General features: G+C 38.4%; 2 protein-coding genes across 2 annotated transcripts; both read left to right on the plus strand.

Annotated features, from left to right (window-relative positions):
- The first annotated feature begins 1,247 nt into the window (after positions 1-1,247).
- On the plus strand, positions 1,248-11,091 carry LOC127621191 (WD repeat-containing protein 13-like). The gene is made up of 10 exons (XM_052094701.1): positions 1,248-1,312; positions 1,859-1,938; positions 3,504-3,735; positions 4,094-4,203; positions 4,389-4,519; positions 5,358-5,665; positions 6,590-6,770; positions 10,022-10,163; positions 10,285-10,403; positions 10,476-11,091. The coding sequence occupies exons 2-10, from the start codon at positions 1,898-1,900 to the stop codon at positions 10,658-10,660; spliced, it is 1,449 nt and encodes a 482-aa protein (XP_051950661.1). The 5' UTR covers positions 1,248-1,312; positions 1,859-1,897; the 3' UTR covers positions 10,661-11,091.
- A 7,454-nt stretch (positions 11,092-18,545) lies between these two features.
- On the plus strand, positions 18,546-22,091 carry LOC127621190 (neurofilament light polypeptide-like). The gene is made up of 4 exons (XM_052094700.1): positions 18,546-19,633; positions 19,724-19,848; positions 20,612-20,901; positions 21,496-22,091. Exons 1-4 carry the CDS (start codon positions 18,608-18,610, stop codon positions 21,708-21,710), a joined length of 1,656 nt encoding a protein of 551 aa, XP_051950660.1. The 5' UTR covers positions 18,546-18,607; the 3' UTR covers positions 21,711-22,091.
- Positions 22,092-24,788: the final 2,697 nt, after the last annotated feature.

A 24,788-nucleotide genomic window follows, 5' to 3' on the forward strand; every position in this document is an offset into this window, starting at 1 on the left:
TGGGTATCGTTTAAAGGACACAATGATGTGCATCCCACAAAATCTGTATTTAATGAGTGCTGGGAACACACACAAGGCAGCATTGAGCTTAGGATGGACAGGAAATAGAATCGCCCAATCAATGGGTCTTTCTTGATCAAAGGAAATATAGTAAAAGTGTGCCATTACATGTAGTTCCACCATGGTCATTTCCTATGCCCTGCATAAACATCTACAAGAAAAAAGAAAAGAAAATAAGGACTTGACAGAGGATTAAATTGTTAATCAATATATTAAACAAAAAATATAATAGTATGGTAGACATCTTTACAGATGGATCATAAGAACCAGCATATGGAAAAGCAGGAGCAGCTGTGTATGTACTGAAATATCAGGTAGCCATTAAAAAGAGAGCACCAGACAATTTAATGTTGTTTATAGTTGAGTTGGTGTCAATATATTTGGCTCTCCAGTGGGTGGAAGAAGTAAGACTTAACAAAGTAGTCATTTACACAGACTCTCTAGCAGCCCAGTAAATTATGAAATTTCCACATTCTGACCATAGACAAGACATACTATATGAAATTTTACAACTCTTGTACACACTGCATAATCAAGGAAACATCATTCGTTTTCTCTGGGTTTGTGCACATATAGGAGAAGGAAATGAGATTGTGGGCAAACTAGCAAAAAACTCATTAAAATGTGATAATGTTGAACTCATAATTCACGAGCAATCCGGAAACCAAGGAACTTATTCGAAAAGCTGCAAATAATATCTGGCAGAAACTTTTGGATGGAGAAATAAAAGGGAGACACAAGATACAGGAGGAACCACAGCCTTATTAAGAAGAGAAGAATCAGTAAAAACAAGAATACGTATAGGCCACACTGGTTTAAATGGAAATGTGTATAAAATAAAAAATCACCATAACGGGTTATGTAGTGATGAAGTAGAGACAGTTGAACATGCTATTCTACATTGCACAGCCTACAACAACCAAAGACAAGAATTACACTCAAAATTGCAGGCAAAGGGAATCCAACGGATGTCATTACAAAGTCTTTAGCGAAAAAACAAGGGAAATTAGATATGAAAGCAACATATATTCGGGAATATATGTTTTTGTGCGTATGTCTTCCCGCATCTCCAGTTCAGTTGGTGGCGGTAATGCACCAAAAGCTGCTTGCCAATCGCCAAAAAACAAGAGAAGAAGAATTACACACGCTACAGTGACGTCAATGATATGCAGATCAGCTGCTGGCGGGGCGGGGCGGTCACATGATTATGTCACTCCCCTCAGACAGAATGAACCGGTGAAAACCTCGCACGGTGAGTGGCCTTTAAATATAAAATGATACATTGACATTGCGTTTTAGTTTGTTAAAGGTGTTACGAAATCGCATCTAGTCAAATACTGTTGTCACAAAGTGACTGACACGATTTCTAAGGTTTGTAACTCAAAATTCTGATGGAGGTTGTTAGCTTCCCTGCTAGCGGTGGCTAATGTGTCAAAACACCGAGCTGTTTATTTGCTATTCTTATATAGTAATGATTTTCTAATGTTTATTTGATTTGAATGTGATGGCTGCTTTAGATATGTTCGATTGTGACAGTGTGACGGGGAAACAATATTAGCAGGCTAATTAATACATGACACTAAACTAGATACATTGGATTGTTATGTTTTAAAATGAAATGTTTAGGATATTTTGTTTGTATTTTAGTTATTTAAAAAAAAATGTTTTTACCATCCATCATACAGATACACTGATGACTTAGGTGAACTGAATGATATGAATAATTCTCTGACATCAGTTATTTATTTTTACATTTTCAGTTGTATAATTATAATGAAGTTTATTGTATGTTCTGCAGCTCTTGTGTTTCCTGCATCTCTCTGTGTTGGTGGATCTCATGGCTGCTGTTTGGCAGCAGGTGTTGGCAGTGGACGCAAGGTGTGTAGAAGAAAATCATTGTCATTGCAGCAATATTTCAACTATTCAGAAAAGACTCTTTGGGGTGTGTCATACAATGTTATATTACAAAAAATAAAAAAATGTACAATGTATATAAGGAATAACGAACAGTGATACAACCTCTCCTGTCTTGGGTTGAGGAGGAGGATAAGTTATAAAATAAAAATTAAGGAAACTAAATAATTTAAAGGAGGAGTTAACGTTATTGAGCCACTTTTTTCCCGTCCCAGCACTATTGAGCACAAGTTATCAAATCAACAATAAAGTTTTATTTTGGGAACAGAACAGTGACATAAAGAAACTTAAGAATCTTACAAGGAAGCAATACATTTACTTCAGGAGAAGCAAAGCCCAAAGCCAAAATAACAAACAATAGTCTACCTGTGTTAGTCTACTAAATAATCTATATACAAAACAAAGATGCAAACAAAAGACAATACTAAACAGAACTCCCTCTCTAACCATAAACAGGAGAAAAAGATATACAAAATAATTGGCACTACAGCTTCCTTAAAATTAACTAATTAAATGAAGAAAGAAACAAGATAATACAACTCGCCATGCACTCAGGGATAACAATCAATGTCCAACTACAATCAGTGCAACAAGATTTCCTTGCGAAAGCATTACACGCAATTACAATACCTCACACGGTACATAAACACAGGGAGAAAAGGTCCAGCATCTGGGACAAGAGAAAGGAACTAAGCAAGAGAGACCAGATTAAATGTCTCTGTAGTAACTCCAAACTGGATAGCTTTTATAACAGAGCACATGGCCACAGGCGCCAATCAGAAGACTCAGGCGCATTGATTAGCATCAGGTGTCGCTACTCATCTTAGAGGAGCAGAATATGACACAAACAGACAAAAATATATACACCCAACATTCACAAAACAAATAAAGTTCTGTAACGTAACAACAGTCAGTCAGCTGGTCATTCATTTGACCTGGTCCATGATCTTCCTGATGGGGTTTATTTTGCAATGACTAGCTGAGAGTATATTATCTCAGTTATTTCAAGCCTACTTACCAAACTATAAATAAATAGCCATGAAATTGCTGATTTGAGAAGGAGTGCACATAGTGTTATGAAACTAGTACACTTAAGTGGGAAATTGCCTGGCTCAAAGTTAAGTTAAACAGTTTAGTAGTCATATGTCACCACAGTATATTGCAACTGACCAATCAGAATAAAATTCTACAGAGAACGATGTTATGAAATGTAATATAAAATTAAGAGTGAAAGTTGGAAAACAGCCAACATTGTGCGCAGTTCTCGCACCACATTAAGATATTTAACTACGGAATAATATATACAAATCTAAAAATGGTTATATGCTAATCTCCCGGCTTGGCTAGTGCTATCATCCTTTATTGCTCTGTTCGGAATCAGCTGGCCCATGGAGCACCTTGGTGTCATAATGTGTTTAAATGGTTGCTCAGATTGAGCAGTGTTCCTATGGTTATGATTAAACATTGTGTTTTACAGATGAAGGGCTTCCCTAAATTCACTGCTCTATTTTCTCTCTGCTTCTCTTTAGGTACAATGCTTATCGCACACCGACGTTCCCCCAGTTCCGCACGCAGTACATCCGCCGGCGCAGCCAGCTGCTCAGCGAGAATGCCAAGTGTGGCTTTGAGCCGGGGCTGCGCAGGCAGTATTTGCGGCTGCGCAGTCAGTTTCTCGCACTGCGTTACGGGCCTCTGTCAGAGCAGAGCAGCTTCAGAGCCAGCAGTGTGCGCAGTTCCCGCACCACACTGGATCGCATGGAGGTTAGGTGCACTCAGAAACAGGGCGAAGGGTTTCGACAAACACGGATTAGGAGTTCTGGGCTGAAAAATGCCCCACAAAGAAAAACACAAACAAAAGAGATAGACAGCGAGATAGAACATCTATATCCTTAGATATAAAGAGAAACCAGATCCAGGTCATTGTGATGTGTGTGAGCTGCAGTGCATGTAGATTGTGAGCTCTTTGTGCATGATAGGCTTTATGTTGTTGTTGTCGCGCTGAAACTTTTAAATCACCCTGCTAGACCCTTTTAAGTTCTCTACCTCCTTCAATTGCACCCTGTTCTCCTTTCTACACACCATTGGTCTTTTTTATCTTTTTTCTCCATCTTTCCAACAGGACTTTGAGGAGGATCCCAGGGCTCAGGGCGCCAGAGGTCACCGAAGATCAGTAAGCAGAGGTTCTTACCAGCTACAAGCCCAGATGAACAGAGCAGTGTACGATGAGAGGCAAGCCCCACCCACCCTCTTTGTTTTTAACATTTAACTTCTAATAATATTGTAAAACTGTAAATGTTGTGTAAAATGCAGTGTAAAAGTAATCTATTTGTACAGCTTGTGTTTTTTGGTCTTGCAGCTATCCATAAAATGCTTATTAATATTAAAAATAGGTCTCTTTTGATAACTTGTGCCAGGCCTCCAGGTAGCCTGGTGCCCACCTCGGTGGCAGAAGCCAGTCGTGCCATGGCAGGGGACACCACCCTCAGTGAGAACTACGCTTTTGCCGGCATGCACCACATCTTCGACCAGCATGTCGACTCAGCTGGTGAGGGAGCTTGTAATGACTCAATTATTCTTGTCACAATACCAAAATGTCAATACCAATTATACTATATAAGAATACTATTGATACCACAGCAAAAACAAATATGCACATATTCCAATAAATGACACATATGCCATTTTTTGTCTTGTGTGTTTACCTTCACTTAAGACATAACCTTCAACATTTAGTTTAATATCTAGCTATGAAAGGCATTTTTACCAAGAAGTGCATAAGGGGCCGTTCACATTGAACTTGCACTAATAAAATCTAGATGCAGTGCAGCAAACGCAAGTATCTTGAGACATGGTGACTAATAAACACAGCACCCCTGCATTAGAATGTGAAAAGAAATTGTGAGACACAAGACATCCATAGCCCATGTTTACATCGGAAAACAGTTAAAAAAAGTACGAACAGATGCAAAAATGCCTTTGGTGTGAGTGGTCCTTTAGATTGTTTACACATGCAAACGCAACACTGCAAGCACTCTTATGCATGCATGCGAGTGTTTGAAACAGCTACATGTCAGTCAGTCAGCGCTTGGGTATGAAATGAAGTCTGGGATCAATACTTTTTTAAGTGTAGTATCAACTTAGTACCAAAGCACCTGTAGTTTTCACATCATTAGACACAATTCTGTATAGTCACAAATATCTAAATCCCTTAGCAAATTATGAGGCAATTGTTAATTTAAATATTTATAAGGCACCAATAAAACCTTTTGTTTTTTGATATCCTCTTTAAGTGCTTTGACCTACAATTGACCTAGGTTTTATTTCATAGGTCTAGACAGTGGTTTTACCTTTTCATTTTTGCCCTTACTATTTTATCTCCTCAGTTCCACGATTGCAGTTCGCCAATGATGATAAGCACCTCCTTGCTTGCTGTTCATTGGATGGGACGTTATCAATTATGACACTGTCCCCGTCTCCACCAACTGTAAAGGTGACTTTGAAGGGCCATGCCGGGCCAGTGACTGACTTTGCCTGGTCACTCAGCAATGACATCATTGTGTCCACATCAAAAGATGGCACTTTGCGGATCTGGAACACAGAAGATGGGAGGTGTATCCGCGAGGTGGTCGACCCAGAGGGCAGTGAGCTGTTGTGCTGCACTTTTCAGCCCATGAACAACAATCTGACTGTGGTGAGCCCAAATTGCAGCCATTATTGTTAAGTAGTTTTACAGAGATATTTCACCCAAAAATGAAAATTCTCTCATCATTTACTCCCTTCATGTCATCCCAGATATGTATGACTTTCTTTCTTCTGCAGAACACAAATAATTAATTTTAGAAGTATATCTCAGCTCTATAGCTCCATACAATGCAAGTGAATGGGGTCCAAAATGTTGATGCTCCAAAAAGCTTTAGAAGTGATATGATAGGTGTGGGTAAGAAACAGATCAATATTTAAGTCCACGTTTGCTAGAAATTCTTCTCTCTGCCCAGTAGGTGGCGCATGCATTAAGAATGTGAATCACCAAAAACACAAGAAGAAAAATGTGAACATTTAAGTGGAGATGTACTGAACAGGGTAGATTTATAGTAACAATTGACTTATATATTGCTCTGTTTCTCTCCCACACCTATCAGATCGCTTCTGAAGACATTTATTTAACCACTGGAGTCATATGGATTAATTTCAGGTGGCTTCAAAATATTGGCACCCATTCACTTGCATTGTATAGATGAGATATTCTAAAAATCTTCATTTGTGTTCTGCTGAAGAAAGTAAGTCAAACACATATGGGATGGCATAAGGGATTTTTGGTGAACTATTCCTTTTACTAATGATTAGGGCTGGGCGATATGCAAAAAATGTTTTCATAATATTTTTCTAAACAAATATTGCAGTATCTGATTACATCGTCAACAACCCTGCCCAACTGCCAAGGGATCTGTGAAAATATTTGCTTTATCAATTTCGATTTAAAAGTTACATTAATTTATTTAAACATGAAAAACGTAAATATATTTCTAAATTCAAATTGCATTGCAATTAAAACTATTGCAATTGCATTGGTGAACATTTTGATAACATTTTTTTTTTTGGTCTTGCTTGTTCACAGGTTGGCAACAGTAAACACCACCTGCAGGTGGTGAACATCTCCACTGGGAAGAAAGTGAAGGGCGGCTCCAGTAAACTCACCGGTGGAGTGCTGTCTCTCTCCTTTGATGCTCCAGGGAGAATCCTGTGGGCTGGTGATGACAGGGGCAGCATTTTCTCTTTCCTCTTTGACATGGCCACAGGTACTGAGATATTTTCTTATCTGATATACAGGCCCTAATGGAATCTTGTTTTGCATTTTCTGTGCTGATGTTGGAAGATTTTTAGAATTCAGCAAAATGGATATAAACATAAATTAGTAAAATGTGTTAAACATTGCTGATAGGACTATACTTTTATTCTTAGCTGAAAACATTACCAAATTAGCCAGAATATGTAATAAACGAACATGCAAGGTGCAGAACATTTTGATAGCAGAAAGCTCTGAAGATTTCCAATAGAGTTCTGTGGGTGTAAATTCAGTGTACACAAAGTCTCTTCCCTTAATCCCACATTCAGGTGTTGTTGAAAGGAATAGATTTAGTACCAGTCCTGGGTCATTGACAAATGAGGTTGTCCTAAGTCAGGGGTTCTCAACCTTTTGCAAGCTGGGCCCCCCCAAAGCTGGTTCATCGCAGTTGGGGCCCCAGTGCCCTCCGCCCCGCGCTTTATTGTTGTTGTTATTATTATTATTATTATTATTATTATTATAATTGGCAGTAGCACCAGACTTCTAATGTGAGCTTGCAGGCATTATTATTATTATGAGTAGTAGTAGGCCTATCATCATTACTAGGCTATTGCTATATAATTATATGAGGTTACATGCTTTATTGTTGTTGTTATTATTATTATTATTATTATAATTGGCAGTAGCACCAGACTTCTAATGTGAGCTTGCAGGCATTATTATTATTATTATTATGAGTATTAGTAGACCTATTATCATTACTAGGCTATTGCTATAATTGGGAATTGGCACCAGACCTCTGATATTAAATTATGCTTAATTATTGTTATTATTACTAGGCCTAATAGTAGGCATCATCTGCATTTTTTTACAGAAGCTTGCTGGTAGGTGATGTTAATGTGAGACCTGAGCCTGCTTTGCCTTGCAAAGATCCTCAATTCTTGGCTCAATGTTTGATAAACATAGCCTCAAATCATCCTCGATTTGTGCACGATTGCGGTATTTCGTTTTGAGTGCAGTCATTTTTGAGAATCCTGCCTCACACAAATATGTCGACGCGAAAGGAAGGAGAATCTTCAAGGCGACGTCACAGTGTTCAGGGTATTCCTGCATCAATGCTGCCCAGAATGACGAAAGAGGGCAGGAGCTAAAGAGTTCCTTCAGTCTACTGTCACTCTTCAGCTCAATAAGCTGTTCCTGCATATCAACTGATAGCTCGTTTGCGGTGCACACAAACGGATCTCGAACCCACGCAAAAGAGCGATAATCCTCTTTAAAGTACGTCGCAAATTGTTTTCTCATTGCTGACAGGTGCTCAGACGCTGATTGAAATAGGGAGGAGAAATCGTGTGACGTGCCTGCATCAGTGATAAAGTCTGCAAGGCTGGGGAACATGTCGCAGTTCCCTCGACTGATGCGGCCATGCCAGAGGTCTAGTTTTTATGTGAAGGTGTGCACTTTGTCTGCAAGGAGCAAAATATGAGTTTCGCGGCCTTGCAAAGACAGGTTGAAATCAAACAAATGAGCGCCGTTTTCTGAAGTCTATGAGCGCAGCACACACAAATAAACTAAATTGACATACTGCAGTTAAATTTCAAAATGTTGTGTTTTTATATTTATAACATTTGAATCAGTGGCGGCTGCTGGTCTTTCAAAGAGGGGAAGCTCATTTTCGGCCTACATTATAAACTTATTTACCCTATTTTTTGCACTAAATCAATCTTAGGTGTTGATCTGCCCTGCTGTTTAATTCTAATTTTTTCCTCGTAAGGAAGACTTTCAAATGGCTTCGCCAAAATCAGGTCGACAATATTAGCACCGTCTACCATCGTGCGCAGTTTCACCCGTACTGACGCTAGCCTAGCCTACTGTATGAATGAATGAATGAACGAACGAAGCGAACGGCTCTAAAACAAAATATATTAAACTTGGTAAAACTGAAACAAGGAATGTGGTGTATAATTGTGTGAAATGTATTATGCAAATTGACTAGCAATTTCAGCCAAACAAATATAAAGAAATAGGTTGCAGCAGTTTGTCTTTCGACTACACTTGAGAAATCCGCGATGGGACTGAGCGTGAAATAGCTTCAGTGACTTCTTTTAGTACAGATTCGCTGTCAATCAAAAGGAGATGCAGTCTTTCGACAGATCCTCCAATCATCACGCGGAAGCCCGGAGTCCGGGCCAGCCCACTCCTCATTCACCCCCAGAGACGCTGAGCGTCCGTGGGCGGGACATAATCGCAGCATTTATCCAGTGACAGTCTATTTTCGGAGCACTGAAAAAAACTGTTCAGAGCAGCCCCATTGAAGTCAATGGATGCTCGGCTTCAACAGGGAAATGCACTGACGCTACGGGAATGTATGAGAAGTAAATCGAGTCAGCCGACCTGCTATATGTAATGTAGCTGATTCTGAATGAACTCGTCTTCGAGATGAACGTGTTCTAACGCATTTTTAGTCAATAAATTGTTTACACAATAGTACATATTTGACCATTATTTTTTTGACATTATAGGGGAAGCTGAGCTTCCCTTGCAGTCTTAAAGAAATCCCCACTGATTTGAATACAGTTCAGCAACATACATCACACGATCTGACGACCAAGAGAGCTGACAATTGACCATCACTTAATTTACCATCACCTCACGATTGAAAATGTGACACTGATTTCATATGACAGTTCAACAAACAAGTTAATAATATTAAGTCACTTACATTTAAGACGAAATAATGACTGTTTTGGTCTATTTTAGCAGCGAAAATAGATCCGATGAATCCAAACAAAGATCACAGCATAGCCATAGCGCATCTCACAGCAATACTCAATCGTGTTTTGAATGATTCAGTGTTGTGAACGAATCGGTTGAGTCAAAGATTCAATGACCCATTCACAAACATCTGTCTCATTCTTGATGAATCGGCCGTTTGAACGAATCGTTTGAATTAACGACTCAATGACTCGCTTAATGAAACCGCTTATCACCTGCATTTGCGCTCACTATTGACAAACCAATCAAATTTGTTCAAAACTTTTTTTTAAAAATCAGTCCAAACACATTTAAATTTTTATTCAGGAGTTATGTATATACAAAACTATAACTTTTTATGACAGTAGTTTAGTGATAAAAAAAAATGTGCCCCAAAATTTTATTTTTCCAGTTTTTTTTCCCTTCCATCGTAGCCTACTCGCCCCCCTTTCTGAAAGGAGTTGGATTACGATTGATGTATTAGTTTTTATTAAAGAGGCTTTTATGTCATAGGAAAACTGACCAAAGCTAAAAGACTGGTGGTGAATGAGGGCAGTTCTATCTCCAGTATTTCAGCACGCTCATGGATCAGTCGAGAGGCACGGGACCCTTCTCTGCTCGTCAATGCCTGTGTGAACAAACTACTGCTATACAGGTTAGAATGCAGTTACAGTAATCACGATTCTATCTGTTTTCACAAGATGAGAGTGATGAGGGTGTCCCTTTCACTGAACATTGCTAATTATTATTAATAAATGTTGAACTGGTATTGACAGGGTGGTGGATAATGAAGGGACTCTGCAGCTTAAGGGAAGTTTCCCTATCCAGCATGGATCCCAACCACTACACAGCATCTTCTGTCCTCTCATGTCCTTCAGACAAGGAGCCTGTGTTGGTAAGACCAATCATAGAAATGTTTGAGGGTGCAGTTTACTTTTACCATCTATTTTGTTCTTCCTTTTTGTAGTCACTGGCAGTGAGGACGCATGCGTCTACTTTTTCGATGTTGAACGCAACACTAAGCCCATTGTTAACAAGCTGCAGGGTCACAGCGGGCCCGTGCTGGATGTCAGCTTCAACTGCGATGAAAGCCTGCTGGCCTCCTCCGATGCCTCTGGAATGGTGATCATCTGGAGACGTGAGCAGAAGTAACCATGACAACTCTAAAGCTTCCGCTACCTTGGCAACAGCATCTTCTGTGCTGCCACCTCAAATCATGTGCAATGCAACTCCTGAACCCTACTGTAAATGACTGTTGTTATGGTGTGATATTTTGAATGAGTCTGAGATAACTCATGTAGACCATGAAAGAATCACATGTTCTGGTGTCTTTGTTTTAAGACATTCCTTTTTTGTTGGTCTGGAATGTGATGCTAGTGTATGACTATGTGGACTTCATCAGTGCTTTGCAGTCTAGATGTTTAAATTAAATGATGAGATGTTAATATAATACTTTGTTTACTGTTTGCATTTTGCGTCTATGTAAGTGTGTAAGAATGAGAGCGCTGGAGGCAATGAAGAATGTGTTGGCTTGAACAATAACACTACTGTATTTACGCCTTGTTGAAATTCAATAAATTGGATCACACTAGCTTAATTAAGCTACTTTTGGTCTCTATGATTTGCTTGGAGTTATTCAATTGTTCTCATGTTTTTAATTTCACTTAATGAGAAGTTGCATCAGTACATATAAATGCAACTCAATGATTTTCCTGTAATTTACCTGGTTGCATGTGAGAAAGGGGGCTATATTGTGTATTTTACCAGATAACAAATATCTGTTTCTTATTATAATGGGCCCTTTTTTCTGAAAGGAACTACTTCCGGTGCTACAGTGGTTAAGCTAATGAAAACAAAACCATTAAAACAATACACATATATTTACAAGTATGAAATCGGAGCCGATATAAAAACGAATTATTAGATATTTTATTTCAGCAAAAAAAAAATAATTGTTTAGTAGGCAGTTAACATGCATGCAAAGACGGTTACCCATTACAACAGCGCAGACTGGGTAAATCTGCCTTCTTAAGTGTTTATTTTAATCACTTAAGTTATTTATTTTAAAGACATATTATAAAGAGTTTAAGGATTTGGCATATCAAATAGTTGGTTCCGGTGTTATGCATCAACTGAGGATGTGCACGTGAATAATTTTTCTTGCCTTTCAGCAGATTCGTTCAATGTGAAGAAAATGTGTTTTGCACATTATAAAAAAAAAAAAAAAAAAGTGGTATCATTATTAACCCGCTTTATTAAATTGATGTCTGTTTCAATAAATTTGACACAATTTAAGAGCGATTTTAACTGTTTCACAGGCTCACATCTGGTTTCCCATGTTGACGTGGGACATTGGTTTACATGGGAACTGGTGTTTTCTAGCAGTAGTGTGATTGTAACCATACGAAAAGACCCGGGTTAAATTCCCTGGTAAACATCTATTAAAGCAATTAAATTTACTTTAATTTTCAAAGGTTCTGTGCATGACAATGTGCAACTGCCAATAGATGATCTTTCAGAAGTGTAATTTAGTATTTTGAGTAGAGACTGGAGAGCAGGTACAAAGGCCAAAATGATAAATTATACTCTGAGGAAGCATGAGAAAGTTCTTCAGAAACAGTGATTTAGTTTGTTTGGCAAAATCTTAAGATTTTATCTTAAATTGTTTGACAATTTAAAATAAAATAAATAAAAGTCTGTAAACTATAGCCAGCGTAGTTAATCGTTTTCTTCTCAGTAATTCAACTATTCTCCGAAAATTCAGTAGGTTATACTGTGATTACTGGCTGTCAAATTCAGTTTAAATTTTGATAGATTTGTTTAAAACAATATAACAAATTGTGTCTGTGTTTTACAAAATAGTAAAAGTACATCATAACCTGCAGCAAAGTGCACTTAATGAACCAGGGTTTGAACCGAAGTCATTGAGTGATGGATCATCATGACTTACCACTGTACTAACAATCCAGTTTTAACTAGGAGATCACTTCATTCATTTTCAAGGGTAGGAGAAAGTTACTCAAATCATCATGTTTAATTAAGCCATTATTCATTAGAAAGGAAAAAAAGCAATTTAAAGTTGGCTATATTATTGACACACATCAGCCTGTGATGCTTTAGTGTTTTATATAAAAGAATTCCACTTGCGATTTAATGCTCTTGACAAGTGAAATCTCCAGTTCCCATGCACACAATGTCCCACGTCAACATGGGAAACCAGATGTGACCCTGTGAAAACATTCAAATCGCTCTTAAACGGTGTAAAATTCATTAGAACACACATCTGGCATACCGGGCATTTTCCCGGTGGGCCGACACACTTTGGGGCTGATTAGGGGTAGACCGGCCATTAGGAGAACCGAGCAGGCCGGTGGGTCAGCCGCGAAACGTGCCGAATGGGCTGCGATAAGCAAAAATGAGCCACCGTGTTACGCAGAACAGACCACAAAACAGCGGCGCGATATGCAGAAAAGGACAGCGAACATTTTTGGGCCGGTTGTCATGTAAAATCCAGGGGCGGTTTATCTTCCCAGTCCATTTTTTTTATAATATATATATATATATAGATATATATATAGTACTGTGCAAAGGTCTTCTCAAAAGCATTTGTCTTGAATAGAAGAACAGGGAGCCCTGCAACAGATGGTATGGTCCCCACAAACCCTCCCACTGAACATCGTGTCAGTCTGACATTACATGAAGAGACAGAAGCAATTGAGACAGCTGAAATAGACAGAAGAACTGTGACGAATTCTCCAAGAAGCTTGGAGCATCTTATCTGCCAACAATCATGAAATCTGTGTCCAGGTGTACCTAGGAGAATTGGTGTTGTTTTGAAAGCAAAGGTGGTCACACCAGATATTTATTTAGCTTTTTTACATTTACTGGACTTTGTATGACATTAAGTGATAAATGAAAACTATTTATGTCATTATTTTTTGAAGACATCCTCACTATGCAACATTTTTCACAAGTGCATAAAACGTTTGCACAGTACTGTGTATATATATATATATATATATATACAGTAAATATTCATTATATTGTGTAACTGATGGATGAATGTACAAATGCAAATGCTGCAGAACTGGTTTGGTAATGTATTCTATCTTTCAGTAGCACAACAATACCACCAATTCTCTGATGCATTGTGTAATATTGCATTTGTTATATTTTACTGAATGCCAACATCATTTATATACGCATGAATCTGCACTATTTTAAAACGTGAAGAGACTGCCAGACAAAGGGAAGAGACCAAGCCATTCTTACATGGTTTCAGGAGGATAGTGTATGAGAACCAGACACTGGTAGATTGTGTGATGTGCATCCTGGGAACAGAGGAAGGAGAAAATTCTCAGGTCAGGATCTCAGCCGCGTTTTAAAAAAATGGCAAACAGAAGGTCTTCTTAAACATGTAAAGTGATAGTTTAACCCTCCAACCATCTAATGAAAACAATGACATCATTTACTCATCCTCATATTGTTCCAAACCCATATGACTTTCAAAAGAAGTTTCCATTTTTTTATATAATGCATTTCACAGGCATGACGGTGAAGAAAGAATCCGTAGGTCTCTTGTGGAGCTTCTGGATAAAGAGTCACATACCAGCCCATCTGGCACCAACAATCATGCCACATTCCAAATCACTGAGATCCATTTTTCACCATTCTCATGGTTGATGTGAACATTAACTGAAGCTGCTGACCCCTATCTGCACGATTTTATGCACTGCACTGCTGCCACACGACTTGGCTGATTAGATAATCACATGAATGATTGTTTGTGCCAAATGTGCTGGTTTGTGTATTTCTACTGCTGTACTGCTGATCTCCTGGGATTTTCACACAAAACAGTCTCTAGAATTGACTCCAAATGGTGCCTAAAACAAAAAAAACAGCAGCAGTTCTGTGGACGGAAACGCCTTGTTGATGAGAGAGGTCAACAGAGAATGGCCAGACTAGTTTGAACAGACAGTAACTCGGATAACCGCTCTGTACAATTGTAGTGAGAAGAATAGCATCTCAGAATAGCATTGAATAGTGGGTTTTGGCGGCACAAGGGGGACCTACACAATATTAGGCAGGTGGTTTTAATATTGTGGCTGATTGGTGTATATGTTATATACTATATGTTGTGCTATAAAGGAAATTAAGTAATATTGATAATAATATAATCATAATATTGATTACCACTGACCATTTTCTGACTCATCTCTCCTTTTCTTTAGAAAAAGCTAAAATCGAGATTACAGTGAGGAACTGAATTTTCTTTAATTCTTCCATTGACACATTATTCCTGTTATTGTGATATTATTGAGAGATTTAAATTTTTGTTCTGTTTAATTAATTCATTTTTGTTAAATTTCCCCCTTTATTCTGCATGACCAGAAGGGCACCTTTAGATTTGTGAATAAAAAGGGTGCCCCTACTGCTCTCTTTCTGTGCACGCCACTGTAAAGACATCTTTATGGGTCTTAACATTGCAGTCGTAGCCTGCATGTGCCAATCGCCTATGTATGCTCATCCAGATGAAGTATACTTTGAAAGGCTAGCATTCGACTGTACACAGACACTAAGTGTTCCACCAAAATAGAAGTATACTCTGATAAAAAGTCCACTCTATATAAAGTATAGCGTGAGTTCATCAGAACAATTATACTTGATTGCTACCGCAGTGTAGAAATGGTGACTGAGCGCCACCTTATATAGGCCGACTGCGCGCCTACAGGTGCTATTAAAACATGATCATGGTAAAATCTAATTAACCAGAGGAGAGGATCCATATTTACATATCAATTATCATTATTGTACACAGAATGGAGCTTAAACACTAAGTGTAGCTATAACCTTCTTAATCGTCTGTATTTAGTCACTCTCTTACTGAATAGAAAGTTATATTTGTGTGGCTGTCTGCCACTATAACTTGCATCAAGCCCAACATCTTTTTATTTTTTTCAAACAGTGGGTGGGTAGTTTCATGACATTATTGTATGCACCTTTTAAAAAAGCCTACATTGCAAAATATTGTGTTGATAAATAGGTTTACATAGCACTGCGCCACACAAAAATAGGCTCAATGCCAAAACTTAATGAACCCTTTACAATTTACTATGTTGCTTTTTATATTTCCAGAAAGCAGATTACAGAAGTATCTTCAGAACCAAACTGTATATCTATGAAGAGTGTTGATTTCATGTATCAACCCCCTGAATTTAGTGATGGAACGTTGACCTCTAACCCCAGGTAAAATGGGACACTGCGTTGGCTCTGTACAATAAACTAACTGAATGATTTTGCATTTCCTACGCTGATTTTTGTATTTTCAGGAAGCAGATTACAGCAACATTCAGTGAACCCAGCTTTGTGTCCTTGGAGAGTTCAGACTCCATGTATCAACTCCCTGAATTCAGTGATGGAGCAGTGACCTCTGACCCTGTGTAGGATAGAACCCTTAGAATGTACACATTAATAGGCCTGGTTGATATGACAAAAAATATCTTCAGTATTTGTATCCTTTTGTTGATATTTGATATAAATATATATATACTGTATACACTGGTGAGCCAAAACATTATGACCACCTGCCTAATATGCTGTTGGTCCTCCACATGCCACTAAAACAGCACCGACCCACCAAGGCATGGACTTTACAAGACCCCTGAAGGTGTCCTGCGGTATCTGGCACAAATAAATTAGCAGCAGATCCTTCAAGTCCTGTAAGTTGGGAAGAGGCCACTTCCATCAGGGAATACTATTGCTATGAGGTGTACCTGGCACAACCAGGTTTATTCATGGTCAGAAAATGGTCTTCAGTGGTGGCTGAGGTACCAAGCTCACCCACAAGCTCAAAGTTTGTTGGTTACATTATTGCAATTAATGAACAGAATTACTAAACTGCATTTCATGTTTACATTGGAAATCTGGAACTTTTTGAATTTTGCAATTGCTTTACTTCAAAATGCTATGGGAAATCAAATTAAATTAACTTAATTTAAATAAAACCTTATTTTTATAGGGCTAGTAAAAATATTTTGATGTTACCTTCAGTATGAGTGGACCACCGTGCTGAACTGGGACTGTGTTTCCAGTAAAAATAATTGTGTCTTTTCAAAATATTGTTTTCCTATCATCAGGTTCTTAATAATTTATAGTAATTCATATGTTGAAATATCTGAGGGTAAACAGGGACAGTTTGTTAGAACCGGAGGAAAACTTTAATTTGTCCAGAATTAATGGAGGTCCAGATTTTAAACCCTTTCATTCTACAACAGTGTTATTTGGCATGATATTTATTTGGGTAGAGTGAGAGCATGAGACAGAGCCTGAAAGTGTGTGTGAAAGTTGCCAATGCTACTTACTATAGAATGCGCCTTATACACAAAAGTCAGCACAATTAATGCACTATTACCAAATGCAGATGTTTGCGTACACTTTCTATTGATCACTGCAGCAGAAATTCATCAAATGATGGAGACGTGTGTTCTAACCAGGCTTATATCCAAACACAGTATGTAGACAGGCACACTTTCGGTCCCAGCAGAGTATAACAGATTGTGGTCATCTGTTGCATCCTCCGCAACATAGCATTCAGAACTGACCGGCTTGTATGATGGGGAATTATGGCGTACAATTTGTGCTAGGCACAGATTTTTGGTGTATGTTTGCATTGTTACCTGATTTGCATAATTCCTGGAGTAAATGGAGTGCTTAAATAACGCAAACCGTATATGCACATAAACAAAACACGTCCAATTATTTACTTATATGTCATGTCGCCGTGTAACATACAGTCAGATGGTCATTATCGCAAAATAAACCCCTTCAGGATGATACAAGACTGTAACACATCAGGGTCCTGATTTCCCTGTTTATTTAGCAATAACTGACTAACTGTACATTATTCCTAAAATTTATATAATTTTATTTTTTTACTTTACATTTATTCAGATTTTACATTGATTTTGTCTTGTATTCTGTCATTGTTTACTTATCCTCAGGTTGTCCCAAACCTGTTTGACACTCTTTTCTTCCGTGGAACACAAAACGCCAAATGGCATTTAAGGCAAAACGACAGCCTCAGCCACCATTCACCTTTATTGTATGGAACAATTATGAACAGTAAGTGAACTAAATTGCAGCATAACATCCCTTTTTGTGTTCCCACTGCAAAAACAAAGTTATACAGAGTTTTTGTTTTCCAATATTAAGAAATGCTTGTAACCAGTTTGTAAATAAAATGTAATGCACATATTAAGTTGCCTAAGATCTACAAGAATCTAAATGCATCTCTGTATGAATAACATAAATAACAAAAATGAACTGGTTGGGCATACAGTATATTTTTTTTAAATGTCCGATTTAGTTTCATATTCTTAAATTACTCTGCAATATTTTAAATTGTGAAGGGATGCGAATGTGTCTTATTTAACAATACCTTTTATTACCACTAGAGAGAAGCATTTACTTCTGCTTTTTTAGTATTTGTTAGATTTGCCTTCAGTGCAGTGACTGGGTTCATTATACATATACATAGCTCTTCATGCTATTGCAAAGATTTTCCAGGACTATTTTAAGATAAGTAATATAGGCCCAGTATCATTTATCCATTGACTTTTGCATATTATCTGAGACTGTGTACTCAAAGAGATAACAGAGTGCTCTGATGGTAAAAGCTAATGACAACTGCTAATTAGAAAGAAAGATTCTGTTGATTACGAAAATGTTTTAATGGCTCCCCTGTTAGACATGTACAAAAAAAAATGAAAAAAGAAAGAACCCATGCATGATCAGTAATGTTTTTTTTCATCACAAGCTCTTAAAATCTCTATCCTCACTGCCCTTTTTCTTTGATTTCCTCTTTAACTCACATCCCATTGCCAATCCATTTCTTTTATTCCCCCTCCACCACACCCAAGAGCCCATCCCATCCTGGACGGGAATGTAATCGATTTTTGCTGTCAGAAAAAAGCCCTGCGTCAGAGTCTTGCCTGCTGCTATAAAAAGCCCTGCCAGTGCTGCTACATCCTTGCAGAACGCCCTTCACAGCAGCATCAGCACTGTGGCATCCTTCTCTGCTCTCTTCTCTCCTCAACGACCATGAGCTCCATCAGTTACAACCCCTATTTCCCATCTGTACAGCGCAGACGGGTGGCAGTGCGCAGCGGGACTAGTTTCGGGGGAGGAAGTAGTCGCTCCCGTCCTATCTACACGACTTATGCATCACCATCCCGCTCCTCGGCTCTCTCCTCCACTGCAGCTCTGCAGCGTTCTGCTGCCTCAGCAGACTTGGAATTGAGCCAGGCATCTCAGCTGAGCTCAGAGTTCAAGACTGTGCGGACTCAGGAGAGGGCCCAGCTTCAGGATCTCAATGACCGCTTTGTGAGCTTCATTGAGCGTGTGCACGGTCTCGAGCTCCAGAACCGGGCCCTGGAGGGTGAGCTGCTCTTGTTGCGTCAAAGGCACTGTGAGCCCACCAATCTGAGGGCGCTTTATGAGCAGGAGGCGAGGGAACTCAGCGCAGCGGTTGATGAGGCCCGTTGGGAGCGCCAAGCTGCTCAAGACAGGCATGACCATCTGGAAGATGCACTGAAAGAGTTGCAGAGTCACTATGAAGACGAAGTTCTAGCCCGTGAGGAGGCAGAAGGCCGGTTGATAGATGCCAGGAAGGGAGCGGATGAAGCAGCACTTGCCCGCTCTGAGCTTGAGAAAAGGGCAGACACTCTGTTAGATGAGCTGGCCTTCTTGAAGAGGATCCATGAAGGTGAGATTGCCGAGCTGCAAGCTCAGGTGCAGTACAGTGCCCAGGTGTCGGTGGAGATGGAGGTGGCCAAGCCGGATCTTTCTGCGGCTCTCAAAGACATCCGAGGCCAGTATGAGCGCCTGGCCCAGCAGAACATCCAGGCAGCTGAGGAGTGGTTCCTTGGGAAAGTCAACACCATGACGAAAGACACAGCCAAACATTCCGAGAACATCCGCACCGCAAAGGATGAGGTTGGAGAGTATCGTCGCCTACTGAAAACCCGAGACCTGGAGATTGAGGCCTGCCAGGGTCAGAATCACGCTCTAGAGAGACAGCTGCAAGAGGTGGAGGAGAAGCAGAGTTCTGAGATCGCCGCCCTACAGGTCAGATTGTTAACTATACATCCTCAATAAAAGACCAAATGCATTATAGCACTCATATAGTTGTATTTTAATAATTTTCTGTTTGTGCAGGATAACATCAGTGACCTGGAGAATGAGCTAAGGTCCATGAAGAGTGAAATGGCTCATTACCTTAAAGAATATCAAGACCTCCTCAATGTGAAAATGGCCTTGGAGATTGAGATTGCTGCTTACAGGTTTGTGATATCAATCATTTTAGAGAAGAAAGATTGTGCTTAATTTCAATAGTATTCATTCAGTAATTCAATTTCATGGGGGTGGGTCAAAGTGGGTCTCTCAAAACAAGCATAGGAATTTGAATAGCACCAAAGAGACAGTGTTTACAGTTTTCGAGAAAATTAACCTATAATTGACTTACTTATAGTTGTCTCTGCATATTAAGTTGTGATAAATGCAAGGATGTATTGCTGCAGGCCGGAGACCTTCAAATGAGGTGGAGTCTCCAAAAGAGGGTGGGGTTACTCTCGAATGGGCGTGGTTACTCCAAAGGGGGTTGCGCCAATGTCTGTGGTTAATGTAAGGGAAAGGGTTAGGTTATTGGCTGCCCCCTTAATCCTGCCCCCTTTTGGAGCTATGCATGCATCTATATCCGTCTAGGATATAGATGTATGCATAGCTCCATAACATTGCAAATACAAAAACTATATATATATATATAAACTAATATATATATAGTTTTTGTATTTGCAATGTTAAATGGCTCAAAACAACAGAGGAATGTTATAATAGTGCCTCAGAGCCACAGTGTTACACTTTTAGGTGAAATCAACCTACAAATAATTTACTTCAAGCTTACTCTACTGTATTAAGATGGGATACGAGAATTAATTTTATAATAAAACAAATTACACACATAAGCTTTAACAAAAATTTGAAATCAAATTTCAAAATATAAACTCAGAACCTTGATCTACACCTGTTGTCATTCCTCCCCTACAGGAAGCTTCTAGAAGGAGAAGAAACCCGCTTCAACGTAGGGGGTATTGGTGGCATGTCAAGTGTGTTTTCTCCCTCCATCGCCGCCACTCCTTCTTTTGGTCGTCCCGTGTTCTCTGTGCAGGCCAGCCGGACATCTGGTGCCCCCTATCTTTTGGGGACCAGACTGATGAGCTACTCTGCCATGACAAATGAGATTGTAGAAGCCAGCCAGGCACAAGAGGCAGGAGCGAGTCCAGAGAAAGAAGAGGAGGAGGAAGAGGTAGAAGAAAGAGGTGAAGAAATAGAGGAGGGTAAGGACAATTTATTTGAGGCTCATGGCACGTAGAAAGAGTGATTTTGAAAATCTGTTAAGTATTTTAATTGAAAGTGTTTCCTTTATTAACATTCTACAGTTGGACAAGAATTATAATTGAAGAACTAGATTTGTTGCTTTTACTCAGAGTATTGAGAAATACGTTGAAAACATGACAGAAATTGCACAAATGACGGGACAAAATCTTTATCTTGATTTAAATTAACTCCACTTGATTTAAACTATTTAATAGCTTTTGAAAATCTGATAAACTATTTCCATTGCCAGTCATCTTCAAAACATTAAAACCTGAATTTTGATCAAGAAAACTTTCAATATCAACACGAGAGTTAAAGATTAGGTTTGACTCATTATAGTGTGTCCAAAGGTCACATCTAAACCATTTTAAATTATTTATCTATTTCTTAAATGTTATCTTTTCCAGAATGTTTTGAATTACAACAAAAAAATGAACTTAAATCAGACCAGGACATATTCGAATGCCACTGGCATGTCTTAATTTTTAATCATTAATCTGATCACCCTTATCTGCAATAGCGACATATGCACTCTGTTGTTTTCTCTTTTACAGGTGAAGAAGGAGATGAAGAGGGAGGAGAGGAGGAAGGAGAACAGGATAAGGAAGAAGGAAAAGAGGAGGAGGAAGAAGTAGGAGACGGTGAAGAGGGTGATAAAGAAGAAGAAGAGGATGCAGAAGACGCAGAGAAGGATGACAATGGAAAAGAGGAGGAAAAGAAAGGAGATGAAAAAGAGAGCCAAGCCAAGAAAAGCCAACCAAAAGAATAGTAATCAGATGCAACCAAAATCCCCGGTGCTAGCTAGAGGTGATCAAACCTCGTACATACAGTATACAGTATATTACACATGCAGACATCACAGCAAGTCCTATAACGACATTAAACCCAGAGTATGCATGGACACATGCCTTTTCTATGCGCTTGGCAGGAAGATGTGATTGCAGGTCCCTTATGTTGGTTGTTTGTTTGTTTATCTAGTTAGTAAGATGCAAAAAATGTGTTTAATTATTTTAGCATTGTGTTAGTATGCCTTCAGCATTTATCAGTTTGAAACTATGAACTGCCTTCAACTAAGTGTGCTTAGTATTCAAAATGCCTTAGACCAGACCCTCAAAGACAGGCTTGTTGCCAACCAATAAACACTTGTCAACACTCATTATCCTGGTGTGATACTCAATGTCTTGTGTTTTTATGTGTAGAATGGAATCTCACTTACTTTAAAGTACACTGTGTGCTGCCTACTATTTTTTAAAAGTAGTATGCAAAATAGTTGCTAGCTGCAACATTGGCTAAAATGTTAGCATGTGGAATAGCATGCTAACATACAGAACTTACTATTTCTGCAGTATATAGTATGTTTACTAGGCACAATATGCTAATTTTCACGTGCAGTACAACCAGAGCACACTGCATCAGATGCTGTATCCTTGACTCAACTCTGCATTTCAAGTGTGATGAATAAACCAGAAGTTATATCTGCCCAATGTATTTTGATGTTTTACACAAAGTTGATTTAAAAAATGCAAAATAACACCATTTTAATTCCCAATATGATAACTGGACACCACTCACATGAAACATAATGAGGAGGTCATGTGACAACAATGCGGCAATACTACTACTAAAAACCTTTGATTTAAAATAATATATATTATGCTTTTAGTATTGCTCAGTATTTAGCTCCGAACATTTGTTGAGTTCAAATTTCACTATTTCTGCTGTGTATGCCAGAAATATTAAAAGTAGTATAGTAGCATTCCATTCTGAATCCAGCCATAGTCATTACTGGAAAACAAATGTATCAAACAGAAGTTTGCATAAAGGAATATTTCACCCAAAAATGAAAATTCTCTCATAATTTACTCCACCTTATTCCATCCCAGATGTGTATGACTTTCTTCTGCAGGATACAAAAATTATTTGTGAAGAAGACTTGTGAACAGATTTTTAGAAGAATATCTCAGCTTTGTAGGCGCTTTCAATGCAAGTAAATGGTGGATAGAACTTTGAAGCTCCAAAAATCACATAAATGCAGCATAAATGTAATCTATACAATATTTAAGATATGTCTTCAAATGCGATGCAATAACTTTGAGAGAGAAACAGAGCAAAATTTAAATCTTTTTTTTTTTTTTTTTACTATAAATCTCTTTCACATTCAAGTAAATGTGAAGATTTATAATAAAACATTATTTCAATATTGCTCTGTTTCTCAACGAAACCTATTATATTGCTTTCTAAGACATAGATTTAACCTCTGGTGTCATATAGATAATTTGTTATGTTGCCTTTATGTGATTTTTGCAGTTTGAAAGTTCTGTTCACAATTCTCTTGCATTGTATGGACCTACAGAGCTGAAATAATATTTTAAAACTCTTCATTTGCATTCCGCAGAAGAAAGAAAACTTTGCATTGTAGAATACAGCAGGGCCGTTTCTAGCTATAAGTGGAACAAGTGGCCACTTAGGGCCCCCAAGCCACCAGAGGACCCCTCAAAGCATATTTAAAAAAAAAAAAAAATATATATATATATATATATATATATATATATATATATATATATATATATATATATATATATATATATATATTGTTTTTTACTTTTATCATAAATATATTAAAAGCATAAAAAAAACTTCAAGGATTCACATATACTCAGATATGGTTTACAGTATTCCACGCAGGAAGCTCTGTTGTACTACACATTTTGGTAAATGTACAGTAGGTCATCCGGGTATTCCACGCATACAGAAAATTTGCAAACTGCAGAAATAGTAAGAATACTATGGTAGTATACTAATCCACACAGCCTCTGTTCTTACTCAGGTACACTACTGGCCAATATTACTCCTGTATAGCACTGCGAATTGATTATTTATTCATGATAGCTGAAATAGATATAATGCAAGAAACCTCAGAGCTAAGTTGAAGTGATTCACTGAAGTGATGTCATGAGACCATTTTGTGACCATTCAGCACTTGAACAAAGCACAAAGAAATCAAGGCTTGCAATTCTCATGTGCATAGGGTTGTTGTGGCATAGTGGTTAAGGATCTGAGCAGGTAACAAAAAGGTTATGGGTTTGAACCAAGAAGGTCATAAATATCTTGGAAAAGCAATCAGTTAGCATTCCCAATCATCTTAATGGCAGTTGCTTGGTTAGCGCATGAATATATAGCATCTTTGCTCATATATAGGCACTTAGTTTCACCCTTCTATGTGTCCTCTAAATAAGCAGGCACTAGTAGGCCTACAACATATACTATACTAAAGTGAAATATTACCAATATATAGGCCCTACTGTTATGTTGCTTACAATTATTTTTACTTAATCAGAATATGTGGCCATTATTGGAGAAAGATGCTTTTTGGAACTAGGTGGTGCAGTAAAGGCATTACTAGCAGGGGCTAACTGTGCCATGCTAACCAGCCAAACCTTGTTAAATGACGACCTACTAATCTTAATGACTGCCTAATTATTAAATCATGCTAATTATTCTATTGCATGGTTGCAGTATTCCCAGATTTCCTCCTATAAACAAGACCCAGCTGATGCTCAGCACAAATCTGCATTGATTTGTCATTTGAGATCTTGAATAGACGAATTTGTGTTTTCAAGGATGAACATCCAATTACCGTCCCCACTGCAACATCCTTTTGCACAAATGCAGTTATGTCATGAGCCAGAGGTCCTTCCTTGCTCGAGCTCTAATCAGCTGAGTGCAGCACATGTTCTCCATTATCCTGATTGAGAGCTACACACTGCCATTTAGACACGTTACAGGCAGTCATGTCTGAAATAAATGTGATTAATGTGCACCGAGGGATGAAACCTTAGTTTCTTTA

The sequence above is a fragment of the Xyrauchen texanus genome, chromosome 27, assembly GCF_025860055.1.
Source record: "Xyrauchen texanus isolate HMW12.3.18 chromosome 27, RBS_HiC_50CHRs, whole genome shotgun sequence".
Lineage (NCBI taxonomy): Eukaryota > Metazoa > Chordata > Actinopteri > Cypriniformes > Catostomidae > Xyrauchen > Xyrauchen texanus.